Here is a 17,507-nt window from a genome sequence, read left to right on the forward strand (position 1 = left end):
AAAACCTTGAGTTGATACTTCAACTTCTACAAAAGTCTTTTTAAACTCTAGTATCTATACTTTTACTTGAGTAATGAATGTGAATACTTTTGACACCTCTGCCGACAAGAAGGATTTGGGGGATTGGGTAGGGAGGTTGTAGCTAGCCTACGTTTTGTTTGACAATACTTCGAACGTCAAAAAGAAGTGACGTCACCCAGCATCGCTTAGAGCACCATTAAATAACATATCTGTGATTCTTTTGCTACTTCAGAATGTCCATTCAGCACTCAACTGTAATCATTAGCTACCACAATCTATACACTTTCTTATGAGCTGGTTTGGTAGAAACGCTTGCCAAAAAGACCCAAAGACCCAATGGATTGTACACCACAGGAATATGATTGACAGGTTATTAATATATCATTTTAAACCTCATCATGCATAAAACTAACATCAAGACATGACAATTTTCTAACCCATGTGGTTTTGCTGAGAAAACTTAAAATGCACTGGAAATACATTTCACAGGATTGGCTCTCAATGACGGGGAAACTTTCCAAAGAAGAAAATGAGTTTCAGAATGAATGTTTTTTTGGTTTTTGTTTTCCAATTCGCAAGAAACAAGATTCATGGTTGTTTTTTACATTTTTTTTTTTTTTTTTTTTTTGAGTTTGTGGTTGCCAGTAAACCTACGTGGAGTTGTTGAACAAAATATAAAAAAAAACATAAATGTTCACCTTGGCAACTGCCATGGTCATCCTTGTAATACTGTGGTGGACATTGTGGCACACATTTCCCACGATGCAGTGCATGTTCAGGCGGGCAGCTCATACAGCTGGGGTTGTCAGGTTGACAGGTTGCACAGGAGGGGTCACAAGCTACAACAGGATAAAAATATATTTAAAATAACAGATATATAGATACAGAACGAAGACAGATACACTGTTAAAATTATTTAAATAAAAGCATTTTTGCAAGAAATTTCATGTTTAATGTGTTACTTGCAATTTTTTTTTAAGTATTTCTGAGAGAAAATTATTTGAAAAGACATCTTACACCAAATATTTTTCAATTTTGTTTAAAGGGAAATTCCACTGTTTTTTTTATTTAAACTGTGTTATTCCCTTAATGTTATTCACTTAACTGAGATGATTTGATACACCCCTCTCTTGTCTCAGTGTGTGTACTAAATCACTCTATCTTGCGGCGAAACTTTGTTAGCACTTAGCTTAGCCTAGTTCATTCATTAGGATCCAAACAGAGAAGAGCCCAAACACCTCCACGTGTTCCCTATTTAAATAAAGTTTCACGAGTAGTGTAACTCGACCTAGAATGGTGATGCAAAATAAAACTTGGTGCTTTTCTAAGCGTGTAAAATGTCTAATTATAATGTATGGCGTAATATCATAGCAAGTGCCTGCACACTTCGCACTCCAGAGAGGGAGAGGAGGAGAGGATAATTCAGGAGTGATGATATTACTGCGAGTCAAAGTGCTCCCAAGCACTTGCTATGCTATTCCGCCATACATTATAGTTAATGTGAATGCATTTGGTGGTCACTTCTCTGCTTGGATCCTAATGAATGAACTGGGCTAAGCAAAGTGCTAACAAAGTTTCGCCGCAAGACAGAGCGATTTAGTGCACGCACTGAGAAGAGAGAGGGATGCATCAACTCATCTTTGTTAAGGAAATAACATAAAAAATGGTGGAGTATCCCTTGATAGATCAAGTACACCCATGACTAAAATATCCCAATCAAAATGAGAAACAACATTTCTTACAACAATAAATGCTTCAGCAACCGAATACAAAATCAAAATCCTTAATATTTATAATGAAATAAAAATGAAATTTAAATATATAAAAATTACTGAGTGCACTGTAAGGCTGGAATACGTTACACATTTTTTAAAATAAAAACACTAGGCATCAAACTTAAAGGGTTAGTTCACCCAAAAATGAAAATTAAGTCATTAATTACTCACCCACATGCTGTACCAACCCCGTAAGACCTTCGTTCATCTTCGGAACACAAATGAAGGTATTTTTTATTAAATTTGAGAGCTGGATCACTCTTCCATAGACTTCCTAAGGGACTAGCACTTGACGGCCCATAAAGTCATTAAAGAAAATGTTTAAATATTCCATGTGCTTACAGCGGCTCAATTATAAGTTTATCAAGCGACGAGAATATTTTTTGTGCGAAAAAAACATAAATAACGACTTTATTCAACTATTCTATTACTTCCTTATGGGCCTTGAGACGAGAATTGAAGAGATTTCCAGAACGCATGCGCGAGAACTGAGATGAGGACGTTCTTCTTCGATTACTTCTTGTTACCGGCTGCTCACCGCTTAGGAGTTTTACCGCCACCTACCGTATAAGATGATGATCCATATATAAGGCGCTCCGGATTGTAAGGCGCACAGCACAGCACTGTCGTATATGAGAAGATTAAAGGCTTTTAAGTGTGCCTTATAGTGCGGAAAATACGGTTATTGAAACGCGTATGTACAGCGCGCGTCTCCCTGTGCTTGTAAACAGAAAGTTTTGCGGTTCCAGATATATCAGCACGGCATCTTATACGGTAGGGGGCGGTAATACTAGCAGTGAGCAGCCGGTCACAAGAAGTAGTCGAAGAAGAACGTCCTCGTCTCAGTTCTCGCGCATGCGTTCTGGAAATCTCTTCAATTCTCGTCTCAAGGCCCATAAGGAAGTAATGGTCGAAATAGTCGAATAAAGTTGTTATTTATGTTTTTTTTTTCTCATAAAAAGTATTCTCGTCGCTTGATACACTTATAATTGAGCCGCTGTAGGCACATGGAATATTTAAACCTTTTCTTTAATGACTTTATGGGCCGTCAAGAGCCAGTCCCTTAGGAAGTCTATGGAGGACTGATCCAGCTCTCAAATTTAATCAAAAATATCTTCATTTGTGTTCCGAAGATGAACGAAGGTCTTACGGGGTTGGTACAGCATGTGGGTGAGTAATTAATGACTTAATTTTCATTTTTGGGTGAACTAACCCTTTAACTCAATCGTCTAATTGAAATATATATTAAAATTTTTTATTCCATTACTGAGCAACATACAAACAACCCCACATAGAGTGACTAAGATATGAATTCTGCCAACCATACCATGACAGTTGCCTTGACTAGCATAAAAGCCTACACCACAGTCTGAAACACAGAATCCATCCTTCAGTAAGTGGGAGGAGTCTGAGCAGGACAAACAATCCTGAGGCCCCGCCCCCTGGCATGATGAACAGGAGTCATGGCAACCTAAAGGAGAAAGTCAATAATGTGTTCAAACCAAAGTGAGTGAAGAAAACTAAACAAGACACACACACACACACACACAAACAAACAGCATAAGCTGGATTTACAAGGTCACTTTATGTTCGGGTCTTGTGTTGGCTTTTCTGTGAGGAATAAAAGTGACTTTACTGTGAGAGAAAACACATCAGTCAGACAAGAACAAAAGATGACCTTTCTGAGGGATCTTGTAAAGGATACAAAAAAAAAGACAAGAACACATTTGCATATATAAACAAAGTCTCATGATTTGAAGGACAAACAAAAGCATACCGAAGATGTCACATATGGGCCTTCAAAATGTAAACAAAATAACAAGAATGTCATTTCTCTTATAATCATCCTTTCAGTAAGATGTGTGTCCCACAAGCTTGCAATCTACTACTAAATACAAGGCCTTAATAATTATATCTTTATTTATTTTTGAACTGGCCACGAATTTCCAAATTCAATTTGGATTGGTAAATATGGAGGGCGTTCTATTCGTTTTTTCGGTAATGTACTGTATAAGACAAAGATATTTGCTCAGTATAATAAGGGACCTGAATGTGAATAGTCAGGGTTAGGTTAACTCAATCTGTCTAGCAAATTTACCGAACTGCTCCACATAAATATATCACACAAGTCTTGAAATCTCATCAATCTCCCCTTCAGACAGCGGGAGGGAGAGATGTGGGACAAAGCATCATGCGACGAGGGATCAAAACGTCCCTCTATGTAAAAAAGTAGCTAGCACAAATATTATTTAGTAGTACGTTACTGTTTATTATCTTGAATGAATTTAACAAGAAAAATATAAACATGTTGTTAACAAAAGTTGGGTCACACCTTAGATTAGGGTTAAATTCTCACTATTTTGCCTCAATAAACTCCTAATTACTGCTTATTAATAGTTAGTAAGGTAGTTGTTAAGTTTAGGTATTGGATAAGATTAGGAATGTAGAATAAGGTCATGCAGAAAAAGGTAATAATATATACTTTATACATACTACTAAACAGCTAATATCCTAGTGATATGCATGCTAATAAGCAACTAATTAATAGTGACAATCGGACCCTAAGCTAGTTACCTAGTTCAAAAGACTACCTGTTACTCATTAGATAAACAAAAGTAATTAATTTCACTTTAATTGGAGTGAATTAGTTGAGTTAACTTGTAATAATACATGTACAGTAGTAAATATGTGTTGTTTTTTTACAGCGCAGCCGAGCACCCCTTCTAAATCACCTAATTATGAATTCTGAATTATTAGAAATTGTAATGAACACCACAGAATCTGTGAAAACAGTCTCTAATTATGTTGTGCAGCAGCAATGAGGTCACAAGACACCTTATCTGATTCTTTGTGCGAGTGCAGTGATCAGGATTAAACTACGGGTCTGGGCACGGCGCCCAGTGTGAAACATTCATGGTTCTGCATGGCACCTCTCCACAAACTCGCACACTGGCACCAAACTGGCCCAGAACCCTGAGAAGCTGGAATGGGACCAAAATATTTTGACAGCCAACAACAGAGTGTGAGCAAGAGATGTAGCTAACCAGTAGGTTTGGAAAAAAGCTTGGCATGCTAGAAAGATTTGTGACAGCACACTTGGCCATGTCTGTCAGCACAACTCTTCAAGGTTTTACACGAATCCTTCAAACGCTGCAGATGCGAAAGGATACATTTGAAGTGGTGGCATCCTGTGAAACATGTGTGGTAATGTCGTTTTGTGGTTTGTTTCATAATACCAATGTGTTCCTTGAGATTTAATACAAAAATTTAAACTACATTATAACATCATTTTAAACTAGAAAGATAAAGTCGTTGGGGGACGAGAGAGAGAGAGAGAGAAAAGGGAAATGAAGATGAAGGAACATCTGAGGGCTTACTTGAGATTCCATCTTTTTTTTTTTTTTTTGCATAACTAATTAACTTCTTACCCACTGCATTTGCACTCAGTCAGAGAGTAAAACAAGAAAATGAATCCTTATCACTTGACCAAAATGAATCAATCCCTCATTCTCGCTAAATCCACCATAATAGGCTCAACCAAAGCTGGACACTTCTTCTCCATCTTGTCCCTTAGTAGAAGAATACGGTCTAATCTTAAGGAGAGGCTTATTAAAGTGTGAAATTGAAAGAGAGTGGGGACTGGGGTAATTTCTGTACAGTCTAGTGCTCCCAGTCACAGACCAGTTAGCAGGTCACTAATGCACGATTCCCTCCAGATTGGATTGCTATAGATAGGAATCTTGACAAGACCAGGTACCTACTTCTTGAGGTTGATTTTTATGCAAGGAGTGAACGCACTGCAGGTGCAGTAATGCTCCATCTGGCTTTAATAGCAAAGAAGAAATTGACCTTTTAGAGCTAACATTATGCAAAATGTTGTTCAATAATAGAATCTAAATATAATCTGGGGGCACTTTTGGTGATCGCAATGAAGTAAATGCAACTTCATTACACAATTATTATTATTTAAAGGGGTGGTTGATTGCGATTTCACTTTTTTCATTTTAAATAGTGTGTAATGTTGCTGTTGGTGCATGAACAGTATCTGCAAAGTTGCAGCGCTGAAAGTTCAATGTAAGTTCAATGTCTTTTAAAAATCAGTAAGTTTAATGCCTACAAAAACGTCTCGAATGGGACTACAACGAGATACTTCCCGGGTTTAATACGTAACTAACCCATAAACTTACATCAACCCTCCCTCTTGAATATGCAAATAGGTACCTTCAAAAGGGACCTGGTTCTATGGTCAGATTAAACAAAAAAAAATAGCTTTTTGGCAGCAAACGGGGATAAAAAAGTACCCCATGCCCACGGTTAAATATACTGCTGGATCGTTAATGTTCTGCTGGATACATGGCATCATATATTCTAGCAAATACCAACAGATAAAAAATCTAAACCTGACGACTTCTGCTAGAAATCTTATAATGGGACCGTGATTGGATCTTCCATCAGGACAACCATCCAAACAATCATCAAAATCAACACAAAATTGTGTAAATGAGCACAAAATGCCTTCCTAGTCCCTGACCTGAACCCTATAGAAAATGAGTGAGGTGAACTCAAGAGGAGAAGAACCAACATGGAGCTGTGAATCTGTATGGATTCTGTATGGAGGAATGGTCTCTGATCTCTTGTCAGGTGTTCTCCAAACTCATCAGGCATTATAGGAGAAAGCTCAGAGCTGTTATCTTGGCAAAAGGTGTAATAAAAGGGTGCCAATAGTTATGGCCAATGTGTTTTGAAAAAATATATTTTTTATTTCATGATGTGATTTATGCTCCACTTTCAATACTTTTACTTGAATAAAAGCTTAGATGTTTGTGTTTTTCTTTTTTTAATGAAAGATCAAAAGGATAAACAATGCAGATTTATTTTTACAGCCATCTTTGATCATATTTACCTGGGGTGCCAATAATTCTGATCAAAACTGTGTAAAAATACATACATTCATATATTTAATATTTATATAAATATAAAAAAAATGTATATTTTATATTTATATAAATATTTAACATTTTAAATGCATGACAGCATTTTAGACAACATTTCTATAATAGCTCCATAGCAGTGTTGTTAATACTGCAATCTTTCCTTTTCAACTACCTACTGAGGTTTGCTCATTACAATACCGTATGTGCACTTTCTTTAACGTTGATAAGAAAGCATTCTAAAAGTAGTAAACAACGTCACAGAGAGTCAAGACAATAAAAGTGAATGAAATGTAAACTCCAGTTGACTTACTGAGACAGCGTGTGTGGTCCTGGAACAGACCTCTATCACAGGTGGTCACACATTGCCTGCCACTGAGGAGAAAGGACCCACCACATGCTGTGCATTCAAAGTCATTCTCACAGGTGGCACATGATGGCTGGCAGGCTGGCAGAAACAGAATAAGGGATAGGGGTTGTTTGTTGGCTGCAATAGTAAAACACTATGCAAAAGCAGAGCAAAAACAGTTTATTATTGAAATTGTACGTGTGAGAGTTTGTACATCAGACTTTGAAGTAAGACAGTAGGAAATTTGTCAAATGATGCTATAGCCCTGTGAGGGGAAATTCCAGTGTTGGATCCGGTCTGTGTTTTGACTTGTCGAAATGAATGTGACAAACCTGCACATGCACATACACACACAAAGCTATAGGATTAGCTATTAATAGAAATAACCCAAAGCACAGGGCATTTTGAGGAGTAAAAATATGTTAAGGTCAGAAGTGTGTGAATGTTGGTGGTAAAATAAGAGGCGAATAAACTGAGAAAGTATTCGAGATGAAGTAGCAACAGAAATTCATGCAACAATACAAGCATAGGCTGCAGAAGTACAATGGTAAAACACAATAAAAAAAGTTTGTTTATACCTGCACAAGATTTGCCCTGAGCGAAAAAGCCTTCAGGACATGATTGCAGACAGCGCCCATTCATTAACAGGGAGGAAGGATCTCGACAGCTGCTACAGTGATCTGGTGTGCCAGAGCATGACAAACAGTCCTCGTGACACTGCACTCCTGCAGGCACACACAAAAAAACATAGTCAAACCCCTCATAGGACACATACAAACACTCATTTCAACAAATCACGATCATTCACAGAATTCGGACATCATTATCATCACGTCTCCTCTAATAAGAAAGACCCGGTTTTTGTGGAAACATGAGGCATTTTTTTGCAGGATTCTTTGATGAATAGACAGCTCAAAAGAACGTATTTATTGTCACTTCTGAACAATTTAATGTGCCCTTAATGAATAAACATAAATCTTACCAATCCCAAACTTCTGAATGGTAGTGTTTGTTTTTCTTTTCTCTAAACCAGGGGTAGGCAAGTTCGGCTAGAGAGCCGCTTCCCAACCCTAATCAAACACACCTGAACAAGCTAATCAATGTCTTCAGGATTACTAATGGTGTGTTCACGTGTTATGGAAAATATGATATTTTCCACTTGTGAACTGGTATTTACCAGTGTGTTGCGTTCAAGTGCTTTTGTTGTCGTAATGTGGAAAAAGATGAAGATCCAGACCTGTTATTTAGCTAAAACTATTTAGATTGCTTAAGTCATCTGCTACAGCAAGAAAATTATTTATCAAAACCCAAACAGTAAATAATATAATAATAATAACATATTTTTACCATTCACGAACACCAAGACAGTGTTCACGAATCTTGCGTTGCTCTCCACCGTTTTAAAAAAAGTCAGAGGTTATCTCATCTCGGCAACTCGTGCATCAAAATATTCTACGAGTTGCCCTGTGGAAAATACCACATGAGGGGGTGTTCATGTGCATTTTCCACGTCGGCTTTTGGTATTTACCTTAATTACCATAGCACGTGAACGCACCATAAGGCTACAGGCTTTTTCACTGTTGGAGCCAAACTCTGCAGGACAGCGGCTCTCTAGGGACCGAACTTGCCTACCCCTGGTCTAAACCATATTTAATTTTAACATTAACAAATGAAGAGTTCAGATGCAAAAGCCTCTAAGTGCCATTTGAAATTTTCTTACAGAATGATCACTTTTTTCAAGCTTGTATATTTAGTTCAGTAATTTCACTTAAATGACAATTAATAGGTAATCTTCATTGCCATTTAAGTGAAATTACTGAACTTCACTATTCAAGCTTGATAAAAATGATCATTTTGTATGGATGTGTCATCCATACAATAATAATTAAATAATATTAGAGGCTTAGAGGGATTTGCATCTGAACTCTAGATCATATTATTTAATTATACAATGCTTAACAAACCATTACAACTGTTGCTTGCCTGAAGCACCTGAAATCACAGTTGCCTGTTGTGTGACATCATGGTAATTTATTTATAGTCATGCAAATAATCCCACAAATCTCCAACCCAGTCTTTGGTGTTCCAATAAGGCATTCATAACTTCTCCACATGGTCCAAAGCAAACTCGAGCCTCCAACAATAATTCCCTTTGGCACCATTACTTGGCACAAGAATGAATTACTAAAGGACTTTGGGTTGCAGGTTTCTGGTTCTGTCCATTGGGCCAGAGAAAGAGGGCAAGGTGCATCGGTGATCATTTGATGGTCATTCCCAATTTTTGGAGCGGACTTCAATAAGAATGGCAGGCAGACTCAAATCCGGAGGAAGAAAATGAAAGTCTTATTATTTTATGACATTCCCCTATAAATCATATTTAATTAAATACTTTGGTATGTGTGAATCAATAACTCTTTGTGGAAAAACTATCCTACTCTCCACTTTTCAGAGTAAGTAAGCATTTTTTTTTTTTTTTTTTTGCCAGAATGACCTTTGAGACTTTCCATCGATTTGAAAAAATCTTGTTTTGAGTGCAAATGTAATATAACACAGTCACTAGCACGCAAATCCTTCTGAATCACAGTGTTTTTCACAGTAACACTCCAAGTAATTATGTCTCAGACAATCTATCTGATAAAACACTGATGCTGGGCTCCTTCTGTTCCTCACAACAGGCAGTCAAGTTAACAAATCGTTATGTGGCTGTAAATGCATACACATTGCCTTTGCCGTAATGATCAAATCTGGACATTAACGTGCTAACAAATGCTATCAGCATGCAAGCTGATACTTACTAATATAGTGCTGTTAAATATAGAAGAAAAAACAATAAGACAAATGAATTCCTGAAGATGTACTATTTGACTGCTGCGATTATAGAGGCTACATTATAATCTTAGAAGCACACCCACACACATATATGTCCAAACAATTTGCCCAGTCTCTTCAGATAATATATGTATAAGCTACATGTAAACACAAATACGCTCTGTTTCGTTTCTCTCTGTGGTCTTTTCCAAGAGAAAGAGAGAGAGAAAGATGTATATTCCTTCCTGCAGCCTCTCTGGAAGTCACCAGGGAAATTTAGTATATAGAGCAGACGACGCGAGTCTTGTGGGTGACACAGAGCTAAATAACCAGAATATAATCTAATACTATAGCTCTCATCTCTCTCCCACTGAGATTAATTACTTTTTTATTTTATGGCCAAGGAATTCTTCCTGGGAGGCCTGATAAAGAAAGAAATCTAAATGAAATCAAAAATTACATTACTTTTAAAGAAATATTGTTAAACTGGGAATAATGTAATGTTCTTTAGATGTAAATAAATTAGATTTCCTTTCTCTAATTCATAGTATAACCCCAATTTTACTGATTTCATTGAAACAAACTCATAAGAGAGCATTGTAATTAACAACAGTAGCTTGTAATTCATCATTGCTGTTAGGTAAACATAGATGCAGGTCTCACCTGGATTGCAATCCGGACAGCACTGCTCACGGTGCGGTATAGTTAGGGTTCCCAATGGACAGGTGGGACAGGAGTGCTGATAGCAGGTCACATGACCCTCTTGACACTGGCACTCACGACATGGCCCCTCTCTAACACTCTCCAGATTCTGAGACCAGAAACATAAAAGATACAGTAAACACAATTGTTTTTGCTTAGACCAAAAAAAAAAAAAAAAAAAAAAAAAAAAGTGTTATAATTGAATTTATTAATCTTGCAAACCATAAATCAAGTTCTCATGTTTACTCACAGTGAGGCGTCTAAAACTCTTGACATTGGCTTTCCACCCCTAAACAGACAAAGATTTACTTGTTATCAAATGCTCATTGTACGCTATTGTTAAAAAAAAAACAGTTTAAAGAAATATTTACTTTTATACAGTTTATATATATCAGTTTAAAGAAATATATACTTTTAACTTTCTAATACTTTTCTTTTTTCATATCATATTAAAAGTTACAAAAAATTATATTTCAAACAAATGCTCTTCATTTGAACATTCAATTCATTAAATAATCTGATTCCACAAATATATTAAACAGCACAACTGTTTTCAACAATGGTAATAATAATTTTAAAACATTAAAACAGAAAAAAAGTGTTTTCATATTGTAAAAAACAGTAATACAATATTACTGTTTTTACCATATTTTTGAACGATAGTGCATAAATGTTATATGTGAAGATGGATATAAGAGCACTGAATGTGATTTAAAGGTATCGGCAGATAAAGCTTCATACCTTTTGGTCTGGCTGTGAATATGTACAGGAACTGGTTGTTGTCTTACACTCTGGGCAGCACTTCCCAGGCAAATGGACCAGTTTTTCTCCCTAGCACAAGGTGTGAAATATAAGCTCATTTAATTTCAGCATGAAACAACCCCAGGGGAATGATTAGCTGTCTCACACAGAGCCACAAATCTCTAATTACATCACATTTCAATTCTACCTCTGAGGCTCTTTATAGGGGGCTGTTATCAATAGTCATTTACATTCATGAGGGAATCTTTAGTTGTCTCTGTGTAACACAGTTTGATCACCAAAGTCAGGGTGGTCTTACGCGGAAATCAGCAGATGTCAGAGAAATATGGAGCTACAAATGGGAAAGACAGATTGATCACTGTTTTCAAAAAAGATAGATAGATAAGCATATGTTGTGTTTCTGTGTTGTTTAATCAGATGCTCTATTATTATAACTTTAAAGAATATGACCTTCACACCACTGCAATGATGTGCTTCACGTGAGAACATCTAAATTTACACCAACAAAACTAAATTTAAAGCTGTTGTTCACCCCAAAATTTTAATGAAAACATTGTCATTATTTACTCAACCATGTCGTTCATCTTCAAAACACAAATGAAGAATTTTTGTTCATCAATTGAAACTCCACGCAACCAAAACTTTCACACTTCAAAAAGCACAAAAAGACATGATTCAAGCCGTTTAATCCAAGAACCATGATTGCTTCATATGATGAAGATATTTAATTTAAGCTTTTATTCACAAGAAAAATATCTTCGTTTGTGTTGCAAAGATGAACAAAAGTCTTATGGGATTGGATTGACATGAGGGTGAGTAAATGATGTGTGTGGTAGGGTAATCATCCCTATAAGAATAGAAATTACTCCAAATAATTGCATGTTACAAATTTTTACAGTGTTTATAATACTTTTACACACTACTATACACACTATAATACTATTTTCAAAAAATAGTTTTAAGGATAACCTTTACATTGACTGTCCTGGATTTGGGCCAAAAGTAAAATTAAAAAGTGATGAATCTTCCCAGTGCTCAACCTTTCACAGCTCCTTATGATTAATGGAGAATATATCTGAAAAATGTATTGATTAAATAATGTTATAATTCATAACCAGGACAAATGACCACCGATACAATGTGCCCCAGATTTTAAACTCTCTTAGTATATTTTGCCCTAATATTTTTTAATGTTGGTAAATAGGGCATCCCCCAGCTGAGCTTGTTAATTGTTTCTTTTAATGAATAGGGCAAGCATGTGTTCCTGCTGATGGCTCTGCATCGAAATTTGGACACATACCCGTGGGCACTCCGATCTGGCACACTCGACCCGTTGGCACAGCACCTGACCCCGTTCACACATGCAGAACTCACAACCCGTGCCGTTCCACATATCGCCATGGTAACGTATGATGCCCTCATAGAGGCAGCTGCCTTTAGACAGGACACAATCTTCACAGCACTGTCCAGCTCGCTTGACCTTCATCTGACCCTGAATAGAACACATGTTAGCACATACTGTGTTATAAACACACTTGCTCATTCACATCAAATAATTTTGTCTTGTGCCTCAGTTTGTAAAAAAAAACAAAAGAAAATCCACTGTAAAAAGTTTTATCTAACCCAGTTATCTAATCCAGTTTTATCTAACCCAGTCTTTATCTAGTTTTATCTAACCCAGAATATTTATTTAAAGACCCCACAATATTATTTTACAAGTGTGATGACGTACTTGGAAGGTTGTGTGAGAGCCCAAATAATTTTTCCAACTTTCAGCATATAAATGGACTAAAAGTTAAGAGATGTGAATAAAAAAGTCATTAAATTCTCATTTTGATCTCATGTGGTGATTTCACGCTCTTTAAGGTTTTACACTTATAAAAGGACAACTCTGGCGCAAAGACAGTCCCCTTTGCTTATACAGGCAGGAGCCATCTTTGGAAAACAGTCTTGACAATCGTTACGTATACACAAAGTGGACTGTTTTTATAAAATATATTCTTATTAAATGGTCTGTACACTTACAAAGATCTCAAAGCTTTGGTTTGCATGTAGGGACCCTCATTATGTTACTGTGTTAGTGTGGGGCTATTCTGAGCCTTGTTAGTGGTATTCATTAGTGTTATACGCTAAACCGTTTTTAGAGATAAAACTCTTTACATTCGATTATCATGAAAACAAATCTCAGAGAACGGTTGACTAGGTACCAATGTGTTATTAGACCAAACGTTCATTTTGCGCCGGAGATCTCCTTTAAGGTAAAACATAAAAGTATTGTTCTAACGCGCAGTACATAAAATGCAAAATATATAGCGCAAACAATCATAGATGATGAAAAATCCTAACTATCACTTTCAGGCAAAGGAAGCATAAACCACTATAATCAAAGTGAGATTCTATTAAAATGTAAAATATATTAGTCAGTTGGCCAGCAGCTTCTCTATAGTGTTCTTCGAAGTAAGTTTGCTAGTCAAGTAACTGTCTTTGACATGAAGTGTTGGGGTGTAATGGATTTCTGCTGAGACCTTATCACAGTGGAGAGGAGGGCACTTCTCCGTTTGACAGCGGGACTGACTGCGATCACACACACAGGTGGTACAGCTACCCCTCTGCCACTGCTCACCATGCTAAAAACACAGAGACATACACAAAAAAAAAAATATAAAGTGTCAATGGAACATAATATACACTCTGGAGCCAAACCATTATTGACGGTCATTTAAACATTTAGCAAACATTTTTATTCAAAGCGACTTACAAAGGTAACTCCTAACTTATCTTATCTCCTAGCTCACATGTCAATGTCTGGGTTGCTTTTGACAAGGGCCAAATTGTTACAGCAAGACGACTGGGTCAGAGCACCTCTGAAATGGCAAGGCTTGTGAGTTGGTCAGCAGTGGTGAGAGATTACCAACAGTGGTCTGGAGGTCAGGAGGGACAAACCACAAACCAGCGACAGGGTGTTGGGCATCCAAGGCTCATCCGATACATGAGGGCAAATAAAGCTATTAAAGAAGTGTGAAGTCCGCACACTGAAAATACTGCTCCAAAAGATGGTTTGACCACCTTCTGAACTGACTGAAGGTCTACTGTCGCACAAGTCACAAAAAAGTTTAATAATGGTGATGGGAGGAATGTGTCCCAACACATTGCATTGCTCCCTGTTGTATGAGGCTGCATAGCTGCAGACCAGTCAGAGAGCCCATGATGACCCCTCCACTGTCGAAAGCACCTACAATGGGCACAAAAGCGTCCGAACTGGACCTTGGAGCAGTGGAAGAAGAGAGCCTGGTTTGATCAGTCCTGTTTTCTTTTGGCTGTGTAAGTGTGTGCCATTTACCTAGGGAAGCAATGCCACCAGGAAACACTGTGAGAAGATGACAGCCGGTGAAGGAAGTGTGATGCTCTGGGCAATGTTCTGCTGGGAAACCCTGGGTCTGGACAATCATGTGGATGTCAAGTTGACACTTGTCACCTACCTACAGTACATGTTGCAAACTAGGTACACCCCTTCATGGCAATGGTATTTTCTGATGTCAGTGACCTCTTTCAGCAGGATAATGCACCTGCCACAATGCACACATTGCTCAAGAATGGTTTGAGGAACATGATGAAGAGTTCAAGGTGTTGCCCTGGCTTCCAGGTTACCCAGATCTCAATCTGATTGAGGATCTGTGGGATGTGCTGGACCAACCACTCCAGTCCAATCCACTGAAGCAACATACAGGACTTGAAGGATCTACTGCTAAAGTCTTCATGCCAGATACCACAGGACACCTTCAGGGGTCTTATAGAGTCAAAGCCTTGCTGCTCTGGCTAAAAAAGTCTGCTCTGCTCAAAGTCTGCTCTGTTTTGTCGGCACACGGAGGACCAACAGCATATTAAGCAGGTGGTCAGGTAGCATTGTTTTGGATCATCGTAGGCTTGCCGCGATAGACGGTGTTGACGGTGTTACCGGTTTTAAGCCCCATCACCGGTGACATCACTTTCCCACCGTGACACCGCGATGTCTTGACTTTTTTTTTTTAAAGTATTCGTTTTTGCTAAAATATTTATTTGAATTAATTAAAAATAATAATTTTCAATTATTTAGTTCTGAAGAGAGCATTATAATTAAAAATGAACTGCGCAACGCGTGCCGTCACGTCACAGATCAGCAAGCATCAGGATTCCATTTAGCACGTGTGGAGACGAGAACGAGTCAAATTACAGAAAAGCAAGATAATGGCGGAAGATTTGGTGTCAAAACGCAATGCAAAAGCGCCTGTTTGGCAATATTTTGGCCAATATATATTAATGTTAATAAATGCCAATTTATAGTGTTTTACTTTTTTTTTAGAGTGCTGTCATTTATGTAGGCTAAGGTCCTTTTTAAAGTTTTTATTTTATATTCGTCTCTTTTTATTTGGTTTTATCTTATTTAAACTTTGTTTAATTTATTTAGGCCTATTTTGTTTTCTTATTCGTTAATAAACGTTTTATTATTTTTTTTTTGGGCCCACAGTTTGCCGATTTTCACTTTATTTTTATTCGTTCGTTATGCTAATAAAAGTTCTGTCTATATTTTATTCGTTTATTATTCTAATAAAAGTGCTGTCTAAATAAAAGTTTATTGTCAGCGAGTTGTTTTTTTTTTGTTTGTTTTTTTTGTCCATTCCAGCAATTGACGCTGAATTGCAATTGACGCTTATTTCGAAAGTGAAAGTATGTCATTTATGTAGGCTAAGGTCCGTTTTGAAGTTTTTATTTTATATTCGTCTCTTTTTAATTGGTTTTATCTCATTTAAACTTTGTGTAATTTATTTAGGCCTATTTTATTTTCTTATTCGTTAATAAACGTTTTATGGTTCTTATTTGTTTGGGCCCACATTTTGCCGATTTTCACTTTTTTCAGCCTATGCATGGGGTTATTTTTATTCGTTCGTTATGCTAATAAAAGTCTATAAATAAAAGTTTTATTATCAGCGAGTTGTTTTTTTTTGTCCATTCAAGCAATTGACGCTTATTTCGAAAGTGAAAGTATAACGCGCACGCATTTAAAAGCTATTTAACCCCCCCGCCCTGCCCTCCACGGTGACACCGGGATTACCGTTGTTGTCACACGTCGATTAACCGGTGGGAAATTTTCCTCACCGCGGCAACCCTAGATCATCGTTGTATCGTATCGTATGTAAATCATTTGTAAGTCATTTCGTGACTACATTTAATGTCCTTCCGATATTTTAACCCAAAAAAGCTACGGACTGCAGCTTTAAAATAAATGACAATTTCAGCCACTGCTGTAGTGAACAAGACAAGAACTACAAGGAGATGAAAAGAGAGGTGAATGTTATCCTCCCTAAATCCTTGCTTTGCTTTCGCAAAATCCACTGCGATCAAAAGAGCTGAATTCCACTGAGTGGGACATGTATGCTGAGAACACGGCGAAGAGAGGAACAGCCCTAAATGCAAAGCTGATGAGAGAATTTGGAGACGGTTGTGTGTCTAATGTGTTGTGTGAACTGTATATTCAGAGCCGAGGGGATCAACTGGAATAATTTAGAATTAATCACACAAAAAAAACATGATTCAACCTGTCTATGAATATTGTCTATGAATATGTCTACCATAATATTAGCTCTGGTGGTTTGACAATTGTATTAAAGAGGACATGAATGTGTGTGTCCATCACTAAACTGTTGCTCATAAGTGATATTTTTATCACATTTAATCATATTCTTTAATGAATATGATATAATATCACTAATTATACATATCTATCTTAAATACACAGTCAATTCATATAAATGTATATAAGTTACGTATTAATATAAACTTGATTAGCTTTAATTTTGTGCTATTATTTTAGATTACTTTAAGCTCCAGTTCGTAGCTTTTTTAAGTTAAAAATGATCAGCTATATATGCAGCTATGCTATAAATTCTTTGGCAATACAAATGTACAGTTTTTTATGTTAATAAAGCAAACTAAAACGGCAGATTTAGAGAGACCTAGCAAACAGATGAAAAGTCAGTTGAGGGAATAATGTGTATTAAGTGTGAAAAATGAAGATAGGAACAACGGGTGATATAAGGTAGAGAAAGAAATGTGTTGATGAATGAGTGAAACAGGCACATCACACACACCGGATTCAGACACGGCTCTACCCTCAACCCATCT

At 37.0% G+C, this 17,507-nt stretch overlaps 1 protein-coding gene across 3 annotated transcripts in view; it reads right to left on the reverse strand.

Moving 5' to 3' along the window:
* The window catches only part of fras1 (Fraser extracellular matrix complex subunit 1), a 125,647-nt gene that overhangs the window by 69,161 nt on the left and 38,979 nt on the right, over window positions 1-17,507 (reverse strand). For 2 of the 3 annotated variants that reach the window (XM_089130216.1, XM_089130215.1), the window contains exons 8-16: window positions 13,874-13,975; window positions 12,649-12,840; window positions 11,328-11,417; window positions 10,837-10,875; window positions 10,548-10,695; window positions 7,655-7,801; window positions 7,041-7,175; window positions 3,124-3,267; window positions 720-860 (exon numbers count right to left, since the gene is read on the reverse strand). In XM_089130216.1, coding sequence (XP_088986342.1) covers window positions 720-860; window positions 3,124-3,267; window positions 7,041-7,175; window positions 7,655-7,801; window positions 10,548-10,695; window positions 10,837-10,875; window positions 11,328-11,417; window positions 12,649-12,840; window positions 13,874-13,975 — 1,138 coding nt within the window. The remainder of the gene's footprint in view (window positions 1-719; window positions 861-3,123; window positions 3,268-7,040; window positions 7,176-7,654; window positions 7,802-10,547; window positions 10,696-10,836; window positions 10,876-11,327; window positions 11,418-12,648; window positions 12,841-13,873; window positions 13,976-17,507) is intronic. The other variant, XM_089130217.1, reaches the window with a different exon arrangement.

This window comes from Pimephales promelas, chromosome 4, assembly GCF_988280905.1.
Source record: "Pimephales promelas chromosome 4, fPimPro1.hap1.1, whole genome shotgun sequence".
Taxonomy (NCBI): domain Eukaryota; kingdom Metazoa; phylum Chordata; class Actinopteri; order Cypriniformes; family Leuciscidae; genus Pimephales; species Pimephales promelas.